This window comes from Lipophrys pholis, assembly GCF_963383615.2.
Source record: "Lipophrys pholis genome assembly, chromosome: 7".
Taxonomy (NCBI): Eukaryota; Metazoa; Chordata; class Actinopteri; order Blenniiformes; family Blenniidae; genus Lipophrys; species Lipophrys pholis.
The window spans coordinates 8,055,847-8,069,034 of NC_137638.1; the positions used below are offsets into that span (position 1 = coordinate 8,055,847).

The 13,188-nt window shown below is 41.3% G+C and overlaps 1 protein-coding gene across 1 annotated transcript; it reads left to right on the forward strand.

The window, feature by feature from the left end:
* Positions 1–576: 576 nt before the first annotated feature.
* On the forward strand, positions 577–10,183 carry ubac1 (UBA domain containing 1). The gene is made up of 11 exons (XM_080467588.1): positions 577–1,037; positions 2,799–2,919; positions 3,007–3,080; positions 3,181–3,288; positions 3,365–3,467; positions 4,150–4,258; positions 4,374–4,710; positions 5,203–5,289; positions 5,571–5,709; positions 7,720–7,844; positions 9,736–10,183. Exons 1-10 carry the CDS (start codon positions 900–902, stop codon positions 7,833–7,835), a joined length of 1,332 nt encoding a protein of 443 aa, XP_080323714.1. The 5' UTR covers positions 577–899; the 3' UTR covers positions 7,836–7,844; positions 9,736–10,183.
* The last annotated feature ends 3,005 nt before the right edge of the window (positions 10,184–13,188 follow it).

Sequence of the window (13,188 nt, forward strand, 5' to 3'; positions counted from 1 at the left end):
CTTGGAGTCCTGGCTTTAATAACATAATAAACTCAGACACAATATGTCCATTCAAAATACCCAACTTTAATACTCACATTGGACAGTGCAGTGTAAGTATTGGATGACATTCTTCATAAAAATGCATGTGTGGTAAAAGTGAACACGAGGTTATTCCAGACTATCCTTACTACTGAATCAGCCATAGTCAATGTAAGAAGACCACAGGAATATAAAGACTTTGTCCAGGATGTTAAAGATTGCAAGTGTTGTGCAACACAAATGTGAATCAGAACTGTGTGACTGTGATTTCTTAATTTTTCTCTAGTACTAATGTATTCTCTAAAGGTTTTCAATTGCTCCCCGTCTGATTCCTGTGTATTTTGTCTCCTTGAGGCTTAGTGAATTAATGACGTATTTCATTTTTAATTCTTCGTATATATATATATATATATATATATATATATATATATATATATATATATATATATATATATATATATATATATATATATATATATATTATCATTCTTCTTCTTCTTCTTTTTTTTAAACCACACCTCCCACAATGCACCGGGAGCAGCACTGCGAAAGTTCAAAGTTCAAACATCACAGTAAAAATAGGGTATTCGCTGCTTGCTGCCCTGTGCTAACCGGGAGGAAAACAAACACCTGGACGGGCACGGAGCGCGCTGCTCGGCCACCGCTGCCCCACCATCCGACTGAGGGACCCGGGAATGGCCCTCAGCTAATCGGCGCTCGCTTCTGCTCTGTTGTCGGGGGACTTTCGGAGCAACGGCTCGCTGGCTGCTAACATTAGCACGTAGCCACTGCTGCTAAGCTAACGTCACCGGACTGGTACCCCCGGACCGGTACCACCGGACCGGCACTGTGCTGTCTTAACTGTCGGGACTGCAGCTATGTTCGTGCAGGAGGAGAAGATATTTGCCGGGAAGGTGTTGAAGATACACATCTGCACCATGGACGGCACGGAGTGGCTGGAGGAGGTCACGGAAGACACGACTGTGGAGAAACTGAAGGAGAGGTGCTTAAAACATGTAGGTTCGGGGTTTGTTTGTGTTTCCCTCGGCGGTGTTGTTGTTGTTTTTTTTTATCGGTCGCTCCCCTGCCGTGCCCTGTGTGTAAACTGTCAGTGCCACTGGCTTTGTATTTATAGTAACTGGGTAGAGTTTGCTATTTATAATTTAGCAGGTTGGCTGCCCCTCTCCCTGCTAAGCTAGCTGCCCCGTCCTGCTCCCAGAGGCTGCGAGCCGGGGAGGCACGCTGCTTTTCAGCCTTTCTATTATTATACAGCTTCTCCCGGCTCTCCTTCTATGGCCTATAGCATAACTCAGCCCGTGATGCAATGTTTGTTTCTCCTGACAGCGCAGAATGCACCTGAAATTAATACTTCAGCCTGCACAGTCTGAAACGTCCAGCCAGAGAACGAACCAGACGTTATAGTTAATTAATAGTTTACTCTAGTCCAATACTTATCTTAATGGCCGTCCTCTTCTGTGAGTTTTTAAGAGTTTTCTTTTCGGTGGATATGATCTAAACTGAATACTGAGATGTTTTCAAAAACTCACCCGCTTTTAAAACGTCCAATATTTTATAAGTGAGTGTATCTACAGATGAATCCACAAATGACCAACCTGTGATTCGTTTTCTGTCTGTTCAACAGTCATAATGAAATTCGACCAGGGGAATTTATTCATATAATACCATTCAGACACAAGGCAATTAGCAGTTCTTTCCAATGAAATATGGGAAATGTGTGTGAATAAATATAGTAACTTAAGAAAAATCTAATACAGTAAAAAATATAAATTTTTTATGGAAGGCCAGAGCAAATAATAGTATTTTAAGGCCTTATTTACAAGAAGTCTGTGTCAACAGTCTTCAGGTGTTCATTATTAAAACGTCTTTATATGATACACATTAAAACAAATCTCAAATGTTATTATTTAACTTGTAATTTAGTTAAATATTAGTTTTAAGGCGCTATCGGTGTATACAGTGGAGCTATTTCACATGAATGAAGTGACTATTGTAAAAACATTTCTCTTGTCTTTGCAAATTTAAATGATTGCACTTCCATTTAGAACATTGACCATTTGTGTTCGAGGTGTTTCACAGTTAAAAACTTGGAATTGCTAATATTGTAATTGATTTCACTCTTCTACAGAGCCGTCAAAATATGATATATATTGAACTTATATTTCTATTCGGCAGATGTTAGACACAGAATCTGATTTTCAATCTGAAACAGTCTGTGTTTTTGTCTTTTACAAAACTTTTTTTTTTTTTTTTCCCAATATCTTTACTGAAGACTCTGGCAGATAAGTTGTGAAATAATAATATGTCGACTTTGTACATGTGTAGAGTTCAGAGCAGCGAGCTTCTGAAGGTTGGTATTCACGTCCCACTGAGGGTTAAAGTCAGGAAGGGCATCCAGCTTATAAGTTATGTCAAACATGCAGATCACATGGTTTGTTGTGGCGGCCTCAGAAGGTAGCAGGCGAAAGACGATCACAATGCATCCGCTTTAATTAGTGTATCTTCATGAAGTTGATAACATCATTAGTGCTACAATCAAGAATATCATCATCCCTGCTGTTATCTGTTCAATGCCGTACCTGTCCTCATTTTATTTGCAATAATCCTGTGTTGTCTCCTCAGTTTTGTGCTTATTACTTTGCACCTGGTGGGCTGGGGGGTTGGGAGGGTGTTAAATTATAAAGACCTTGCATGTTGTTTGAATAAAATCCTTGTCAGACAGTGTGACTGATATTTTCTTTTCTTTTTTTTTCTCCCAGTATGTACACGGAAGCGTAGAAGACCCCAAAACACTCACACATCATAAACTTATACATGCTGCTACAGAAAGAGTCCTCACCGACACCAGAACTGTTGCGGATGAGAACCTTAAAGATAAAGGTAGGAGACATTTTGTTTGAGGGGTGCGGACGTCGTGACTTGAGTATTAGAAACACCCGACTCAATCCTGTCTTTCATGCGTTGTAGACGTATTGCTGCTCATAAAGAAAAGACCACCTCCGACCCCTCCGAAAATGGCAGAAGTTAGCACAGATGAAAAAGTAAGCTTCATCAGCTTCTTATTTCACAGAAATTCTAAGCCCAGTCTCTTAATTGATCTCTCTTATTAAATCCACTCTTTTTTTCTATTGTTTGTTACAGAAGAAACAAGATAACAAAGCTCCAGACAAAGACGCCATCCTGAAAGCTACCGCCAGCTTGTCCATACGCCACACTGACCGCACTGTAACGCAGCACAACATCAGAGATGTGAGGATCTCATGAGCAAAGCTTTAACCGATGTGTTTTGATACAGATCTCTACTAACAGTTTTCTGTTGTCGCAGTTTCAGACGGAGCTCAGAAAGATCTTAGTTTCTCTCATCGAAGTTGCCCAGAAGCTTCTTGCCTTGAACCCCGATGCTGTCGAACTCTTTAAAAAGGCCAACGGTAAAGTGAACCGTCTTTTTTTTTTTTCTTCTTCTTCTTCTTGTTCCAAATGAGGGGTATCAAATATAAGGCCCATGGGCCAAACCCAGCACACAAGAGATTCCAATCCAGCCACCAAACCACCAAGCAAATTGTAAAAATTTCTGAGAAAACACTGACTTTTTCAAACACGTTTCTTAAGAGTAGCGGACACAACTCAACACTGAGACCCGAGCTGAGATATTGGTGATCTTGTCTTGAAAGCTAGATATATATTACTTTCCATAGTAATTGTTTGGCTTTGTGATAATATTGACATTTTTGCCATTTATATTCTAAGAATGCATAGGTTTTATATAGCACTTTTCTGGACACTCAAAGACACTTTACATTGCATTATTCATTCATTCCATACTCTATGGTGGTAAACTACGTAGACTGACGGAAGCGCGGCTGCCAATCTGCTCCATCGGCCCTTCATCGACCACCACCAACCACTCACTCTCACACTGCATTCACCCAGGCAGTTTGTGAAAGAATGAGATGTTGGATGTCTTGTAGATTGTTTGTTCAGCATTTCTGGGACACACTGAGAAAACCCTGCTGCTGCAGAATAATCCCGATGATTACTGATTCAGCCATCATGGTGCTTTCATCCACTTGAGTTTTAGGCATTTGATCTCTGTGTTTGTGCATCTCGTAGCAATGTTGGATGAAGATGAGGAGGATCGGGTGGATGAGACGGCTCTTCAGCAGCTCACTGAGATGGGTTTTCCTGAGAGCAGAGCCATCAAAGCTCTTCGATTAAACCAGTAAGGCTTTCTGTGTTTTTCCAGTTCCGCTTTACTTAAAATGTGGAAAAAGCAGAATTTGTATTGTTGTCCCAGATGATTGACAGCATTTTTATTTGCTTGATCTTCTCCGCAGCATGTCCGTGACGCAGGCCATGGAGTGGCTCATCGAGCATGTGGACGACCCTTCTATAGACACGCCTATACCGGGACAGGACTCTTCTGGTGCTGCGGGAGCCACGGCTGCTGCAGCTGCTGCTCCCACGCCAGGCCCTTCCGCCTCGGCCTCAGCCTCATCCTCGGCCTCGGCCTCAGCCTCAGCCTCAGCCTCAGCTTCAGCCTCAGCCTCAGGTCCGAACCTCCTCCGAAGCCTCTCCAGCCAATCGAGCTCAGAGGAGAGCAGCAGGCAGGATGAGCTCACAGAGATCTTCAAACGGATCCGCAGGAAAAGGGAGTTCAGACCAGATTCAAGGGTGGGTGAATTGACCCTTTTTGCCTTATAAAACTCACCTCGCAGCTCACATCTACCACATTGATCAGTTGCAGCATTGGTCTATTTTGTTTCGGGCGTAATGCTTGATATTTTTTGGCACGTTACACTTTGTTTTGTAGGAGGAGGCTGTTTTTTCATTCTCGGGCCCAGAGTGCTGGCAGGCTACATTTGATTTATCTGAAGTGTTCTCTGCTTTCATTAAAAGGTGTTTCTATCACTTGGATCATGTTTGCAGTCTACTGACTTCACTGGTCGCTACAGAAATAACCAGTCTCCACCGTCCCCACAAATAACACACCATCCTTCAACACAGCACTTTTCACTGTGGCCGGTCGTAGAACCTGTTCGCAGCTTCTTCTTTCTCTTTTACAAAATATGCAATTTCTCTGCCCAAGATTTATGCCGAATTCCACATGAGCAGTTTGTTGAATCGGAGTCAGACTAAATATTTAGTTCCTCTGTCTGTTGGTAGGCTGTCATTGCATTAATGGAGATGGGCTTCGATGAAAAGGAGGTGATTGATGCGCTGAGAGTAAATAACAACCAGCAAGACGCTGCAGTAAGTATGCACGGTGTTCTCACATGGAACAGTTTATAATGATCACAATGAACTTACACGGTCCAGTTATAGATTATTCACATGTCGCATAAAAAGTTTGATTAGCCTCTACGAACTCCACTCATAAATGTGTGTTTTTCAAACCATTTTTTTTTTTTTTAACTGGAAAGCTCGAAGGTGTTCATGTCACCTGAACTGTATAAGGATATAAATTATTCAGGAGTTTCCTGAAAGCAAACCTGCCTTTTCTCACCGTGTTTTTTTTACTCTCCTTCGTGCAGTGTGAATGGCTGCTGGGAGACAGAAAACCCTCTCCAGAGGATCTAGATAAAGGCATCGACACCAACAGCCCGCTGTTCCAAGCCATCCTGGAGAATCCAGTGGTCCAGTTGGGTCTGACCAATCCCAAGACTCTGTTAGGTAAAGTCTGTGGAGGGGTCTGGTGGCAAAGCCAGTTGAACACAAGTTGGCTAAACTATGGGATTGGATGGATTATCTCGGCAAAGGAGAATTGCTCACGAACACAGATTTAGTCAAATCTGTCAACCATATTTGAAAGAAATAGGCCTTTTGCATACATATAAAAAGTCTTTGATCTTTGAGTTCAGCTCATGAAAAATGGGAGCAAAAACAAAAGTGTTGCATTTAGAATTTTTGTTCGGTGTATGTTGAATGAAAACTGTTAAAGCATAAATATCAGCCACTGACTTAATAGTTATGTAAGTTTGAATAGATTTGTGTTTTATTTCTATTACAAAATCGTTTGGCTGATCTGTTTTGAGTTTGTGCACATGAGAGTTTGTACACATGAGTTTGCAAGTTTGCGTTTCCACTAACTGAAGTAAACTCGAGCAACCAGTAAGCTTGAAGTTAGTGACTACTAGGACAACTAAAGCAAGTTTTTCATTTTAAGAGCGATAAAAATACCTGGAAAATTTTAGAAGACATTTTTTGTGTGAGTGCTGCTGACTAGTATCTCCACTCCATTTTGTGTCTTTCTCCCAAATCCCATCGGCTTTGACTGGCCAATTTTCCACAGCATTTTTACGTAATTTTTGTATTTTTGTCCCCCAGAAACGGTTTGTCGAATCGCGCTGTATTCTGAAATTTTAGGCCTGTTTTGATGTGCATTTTGTGTTTGTGCTCCCAATAGAAGATTTAAAAAAACACAAAAAAACTGGGGCCTGGGATAGTAATCTTTGCGCCTTGCCTCTGATAGAGCCAGGCACACAGAAATGTTATTGATCCCTTTAAGATTTTTTAATATCCATTACTCAGTCTACTGTTCTTGGCCACTACTTCCCTTTAAAATGTTTGCTCAGGGTGGTAAAGTAAAAAGCTTCATGCCCTTCTCGATATATTGAAAAATCTCATCTATGAGTGAACCCAATCATTGTGGGTGTAGTAAACCAGCCTCCTGTAGCATCGTCGGTCCTCCCCTCCACCTTCTGCTTCATCCTGAAGCTGTAGCTGACCCCAGCTGACTGGTTGCAGTCAGGTTACACTCAGGAGATATTCCCAGTCAATCACAAGGCAGCGAATGTTGAGTTTATTTATAATAGCATAGTTCCAAATTAAAACGCATCATCTGAAGTGGCTTCATCATAGGTTTAAGAATAGCCATCAGGAGTCACCTCAGCAGCTTTTCATCCGACATTGATTTAATACGGCCACGGCCAGCATTCTATGTATTAAACAAAACCTGCCTGATAGATCATCATTCTCAACAATGAACTGATTGGCTTGTTCACCCCAAAGGAACTAAAATTATCCACATTTACCGTTTAGTTCTCCCAGTGGAAGTGAATGTTGTTTTTATTTGTAAAATCACAATATCGTTGTTATCGCTTTATAGAGCCCAAATAGAGAAACCTGAAAATCAGCAGTGTCCAGTAATGTGCTTATCCAACTGGAAAGTGGAATACTTGTGATAGCAAGTAGAATGTTTTCTATCCCAGTTTACAGTGTTCAAATCACAATAACAGTCCTGCAGTGCCGCTTTACTTCCGTCAATTTGATTTTACTCTACATTTACATGCACAGCATTGACTTTGCTCTGACCTGATGTCATACAAGGGACTGTTGTAAGTTATGGCTGCAAGTAAAAGCAAAAAACACAAAGACAATAACTTAATTTGCTTAACTGTCATTAAAACCACTGCCATGCTGACGCCTCACATTTCTCCCAGTTTGACCACAATCACACCTGTTTTTCCCAGTTAAGATAGAGATGTTTTCCACTTCGGTTATTATAAATCCTCTCCAGTTACCTATAAATTCTGTTCACATGTGTAAATGGAGATCAGTCGTTATTGTAGCAGCTGGAGACATGGATGGAGGAAGATCTCTGCCACACATGTGGCAGATCTCGGTGTTAAGAGCACAGAAATGGGAGTACGTCTCTCACCCATTCGTCTTGTTTGTGTGCAGCTTTTGAAGACATGCTGGAGAACCCGCTGAACAGCACCCAGTGGATGAACGACCCGGAAACCGGCCCCGTCATGCTCCAAATATCCAGAATCTTCCAGACTCTCAATCGCACATAGAGCCTCCTGGTGACCCCACCTACCCCGTGTGACTGTGGCAGCTTGGGTGTGTGTGTGTGTGTGTGTGAGTGAGTGTGAGTGTGTGAGTGTGAGTGGGTGCGTGATCATACTGGGATGTAAGTGCGTGTGTTTCTGAGTATGGCAGAGGCACAGGTATTGTTTTTGCCTTGTAAAGACAAAGCCAGACGAGTCAAAGTATGAATTAAGATGTTAAACATTTAAACTATTTATACCAGTACAGTGAACTCACTTATACAAAAAAAAAAAATGCAAAGGTTAATATGAACATTATTATTACAGTAATAATATAAAGTACAGATTTAGTATGTTGTTTTTACCTTTTAATGAGAACAATTTATAGGTCTGACAGACACGATTTATTTTATATAATTTCTCCATGTGCAAAAATGACATCAGACATCGGTTTAATGTTTACACTTCAAAGAGAACAGTTTTTGTATGTTTTGCAATATTTAAATATCACTTACAGTCCCGTCTTGTCTCTTCAAATGGTTTCCTCCGGCAGGCTTCATGTCTTTCCGCTGGTTCCCTCTCCCGCACTTGTTTCCATCAGAGCAACTGCTTCAGGCCGAGAGGCCTGCGGTTCAAATAGAGCGTCTCGGAGCTCGTTGAAAACTGGCTCCCCGGCTCATTCAGCCCCACAAGTCAGCCGCCTCTCCATTTAAAATGGGGAAGCTATCGTATTGGTTTATCCCTTTTTTGGCCTTTTTCGAGGAAAGCTGTACGCTCAAGCCGTGCGTCTCGATAACGTTTTTCCGAGCAGATGTTAAAAACTCGGCCTGTGTGTTTTTCTTGAATGTCATATTTTCATGTCGCGCTCATTTAGCACTTGTTCACCTCTGTGAAATCGGCTCACAAGCAGCGCTGAAGGAGTCAAACCCAAGTGGTTTGTCCAGAACCTGAAGGGGTTAAGTGAAGCTGAGCCTAATCGAAAAAGGGGTTTGCCTTTTTTTTTTTTTTTTTTTACTTTAATTCGAATGATGAAGACACACACTCATACTTTGTGTCGCAGACTCATATACACACACACACACACACACACACACACACTAAGAAGTAACTAAGCTGAGATTCAACCAGTGTAGAGGTTTTGGTTGATCCAGTTTCTTCTGAACGCATTGGACATTTACGCTGTCAAACCAAACCAAAATGTCACTGTATAACCTGCCTTGTCATTAGATGTATCCAGTGAAAAAAAAACAACAAAAACAAACATGTATTTCTGTGCAATAGCAAAGACTTCTGTTGATCTGTAAAGACATATATTTGATTTGAGTGTTAGAGACGTGTGAACTGCAATGGGTAGTGTGATATACAATATTAGCCTTTTGCATCGAGTACTTTAAAGTCTCAAAATGAACGCTGGCGGGGGGAGGGGCAGAGCTTTGCCCCTCCCAAGTTGTAGCGGGAGTTCAGAAACCATGCGGAGGGCGGTGTGTTTTGCCAAGCTTTTGAGTGTTTTTATTCAATATTTAAAATGTGGTGTTGATGTGACTTTCTGCTCAGGGAGGCTGAGATTGTTTTTCTAGACCTGTCGCTATGGCAAACCTCTGCTCGACCCCGATTAGTTTGGCATTTACAAAACGAACTCAAAACGAAAATGGCTTTAACTTAGACCGTCAAGAATTCTGCTTCTGAAGAAGAGCACCACAAGACATGGTTTCGTAAATGCAATATTTGGAAATATTTCAATGTTTTTAGAGAGAAGTGTCTGTTTGATCTATGTATTATTACATTATTTATATCAAAGCCAAACTAGTGACTCGTTCTTATTTATAACATTTTTAGCAAACCTTGAAGCTAATCTACAAATGTGAAGAAGAAGGAGAACGATCCAGAATGACGTGCTTCAAATGTTGTTTTTACAAACCATTTTAAGGACGTGCTTATGGACTGGTAGCTCACAGCGGGGACGGAGGTCTCCAGGCCTCCCTGCACTGCTGTGGACGTCGGGTCAGCGGCCGTGGGGACCAGCCGTCTCGCCACCTCCATGCTTTTCATTTGCTCGCCTACAACAAAAAACAAACCTCTCCCTCCCTCCTTGAATTATTGTGAAACACGTAAAGGACACTTAAGGGAAATGGTCCACGGGAAACGCTGATGTCTTTCAGAGCGGTCAGCAGGAACGAGCGAAGTGAACTCTATTGCGCGGGGACGCTGACGGGAGGGGTGTCGGTAACGCAGATTATTGTTTTCACACCACTGTCCTGCAGGACCGTCCCAGATCAACAACCTATGCAATATACTCACAGTCTGTTCATTCAAACAGCCTCATGGCTACTGGCGTCTGAATCACTATTGCATTAAAGTTATTTTTTGTGGCTGTATCCCACTGATTCCATGTGTAGACTTTTTTTTGTTTTTAGTATTTATTGTTATCTCAGAACAAGGCGTGATCGTCGCCTGTGTCCTTTTTCATGCAATACAGAGTCGAGGACAAAACGGTGCATAGACGATACCTGCTTGCGCCTGACAAGACTGATGCAACAAAACATTGAACTTACAAGTGGAAGTCTGAACTTTCATTTTTTTTTTCTACCAATAAAGGCGGATGTGTGCGATGATGCAGTGGTCAGCGCTCCCACCTCACGGTGAGAATATCCCCGTCTGATTCCTTGGAGGTGTATCTGGGGAGTTTGTGTGTCCATGGCCTTTCTCCGATGTATTTTTGGCAGTAATTATTCTTATTTTACATTTTAGAACTCGGATTTTGGGGGGAAAACATTTCAGAGTCTGTCTCCACTTCTTTGATTTTCATGCATACCGTGTTGAAATGAGGGTGAAGGCAGGATACTCCCTGGACATGTAGCCTGTCCATTACAGGGCAAACGCGCATTCAAGAAGTACTTGGGAGTTGTAAAGTCTCCAATTAACCTCAAATTCATGTTATTTCTGACTGTGGGTGGAGACCGGGAGAAAACCCACACATGTACAGGCAGAAGAAGAAATCAGGAGGATGAATGAGACGACAAAATGAGAAGGGATTGAAAGAACAGACGAGGCCACCAGCGTAGAGTTTATTGATTAAAACACTCCTTTACCACAGCCGAGAGTAGGTTTTATGGAAATTGCATTAATGTTGGGTGACAGATGTTGTCAAAAGGCAGCTCCTTCAGATGGGTTTGTCTTTTATAGTGTGACCTGATAGAGGGTGTCGACTAAAGCGACGGATGCATCAGAAACTATCAGAAAAGCACATAGTCGTGAGGACATTGGTCCTGCTGGACCACTCAATTTGCCACACCCAGGATCCCAACCACTGCAGGGTGGGAAAAAAAAAAAAAAAAAAAAACCTGGGAGGGGAAGAACGCATCCCACAAGGATGTGACGAGAAGGAACTCCCAACAACAGCTGGGGTTGTGCAGGTCTATAATTTGCTGCCAAAGCAGCCCTGGCCCCTCGAGGCATGGACTCCCACCAGCAGACCTCTGAAGGCTGCTGTGGTATCGGGCGCCATGATGTTAGCAGCCTGGAGGTTGTGAGATCAAGTGATGCAGACGAGGAACACAGTTTTGAAGATGCTCTAAACAAGCCTGACAGCCATCACAATTTCGACCTTATCGAACTCTTAAAAATGCTTTTTGTTTCTTACTTTCAAGACAACTTCACCAGTCCGTGATAATAATAATATGCTGATCATTGTGTGTGGAAATGTGTGCATGATATGGAAGTAGGGAAGGTGAAATTAGAAAGCAGTTCTGAATTTGAACTTTCATGAGCTAATTTTTGTGTCAGAAGTACACCTTTCTCATTTTGACAGTGTTAGTTCCTGAATGGTCGAGCTCCATACTGCTCAAAACTCACTTCTGCTGTTTGTTTAAATGATTTTGATGTTTCATTTTCAGTTTTAGGTGTGACTTGTAATGACACTTCATGTGGATCAAATAATCCACTGGGGCAAACCCAGAAAGGAGCAGCCAAAGTGCTTTGATAGTACAGACAGTGGCAGCTGGTGGCTTGTGTGCCACGTGTAGACCCAACCTTCTTTCTTTACAACCTGTAAGACAATTTCGCCCCAAAAATATTACAATATTGGTTTTACAGGTTATTTCAGCCTAACATAGAGTTCCACTTAAAAAAAAAACTATTTTTTTTTTTGTTTTATACATAAGTGAGAATAGGCTTTTACAAAGCATAACTGGATTTTTAAACTTGTCAAAAAACAGTGAAGTTGGCTCGCTAATGCAGAGATATTTTCTGCGACTTTGATGACAGCTTCTTGATGAAAATACTCCTTCAGTATGTCTATATATATGATGTAGCTTTATTGGGTAGTACCCTGGAAATAAAAAAAGAGAAGGTCTTTTTTTTTTTTTTTTTCTTGTCTGGCTCTGTGAAACAAGGACCCCTTGTGGTAAAATAGGGGAAATGCTCTAATTAAAGAAACATGATTAAAAAAACCCCACAGAAAACAATTCTATCACATCATGAAACCACACAATCAAAAGCTCCAGCAAGAGTGATCGTAACAGTTACAAATACTCCCATTAATGTTTTAAGGTACTATGAATATTACTCTCCCCCCCAAATATAAAAGTTGACTAATATATTTTTGCCAGATCATGACTTTTTAAAACAAAGATACGTGCTGAGTACACCCAGTAATCAAATGATTTGACATGCATGTTTGTAGCCAATAGGTTTATCTCTCTGACAGATACATCCTGCTTTACATACACATCTCTTTGTTTGAGGTTGTTCTGGATAATCCTTTAAACATACACAAATACCTGCTATTGATAATAAAATGAGGTTAAACACTTGATATTTTGAGAAAAGTAATTTTGAGTATTTGAGCAAAACTGTTAATTATGATTGAGTACAATTGAGAAATGTAGCTATAGTTTTACATGAGTACAAGAGTTTGGGATAATTTACACTTTTAGCAATGAGATGGCATGAGTACCTTCAATGGCAGTTCAATTACCTTCAACTACGGTACGTGCTTGGACAAGTTTGATTTTTATTCAAGGTTTCAAAAAGATTATTTGTTAAAATCTTAAATTCTTCAATCTTCTTATCAGTGCATTAAATCTATGTTATGTGCTCTATGATTAAGAGTTTAAAAACCTGTGTTGTGTGAGCTGAGCTGGGAGAGAGTGTAGAGTGTGAGTGTGTCGGACATAAACCGGCCCGCAAGAGACAAATCCGGCCCACCGAAGCCCCAAGAACATTGTAAATATCAGGCACAACACAACACTGAAACTTGAACTGAGACATTGGTATGAAAGCTAGCTACCTCAATGTGAAAATGTAAACGAGGATACTGTGGTAGCATCAGCGATCTTCTATGCAGTGGTCTGCTGGCGCTTCTCTGCTCCAGTGAGAGACA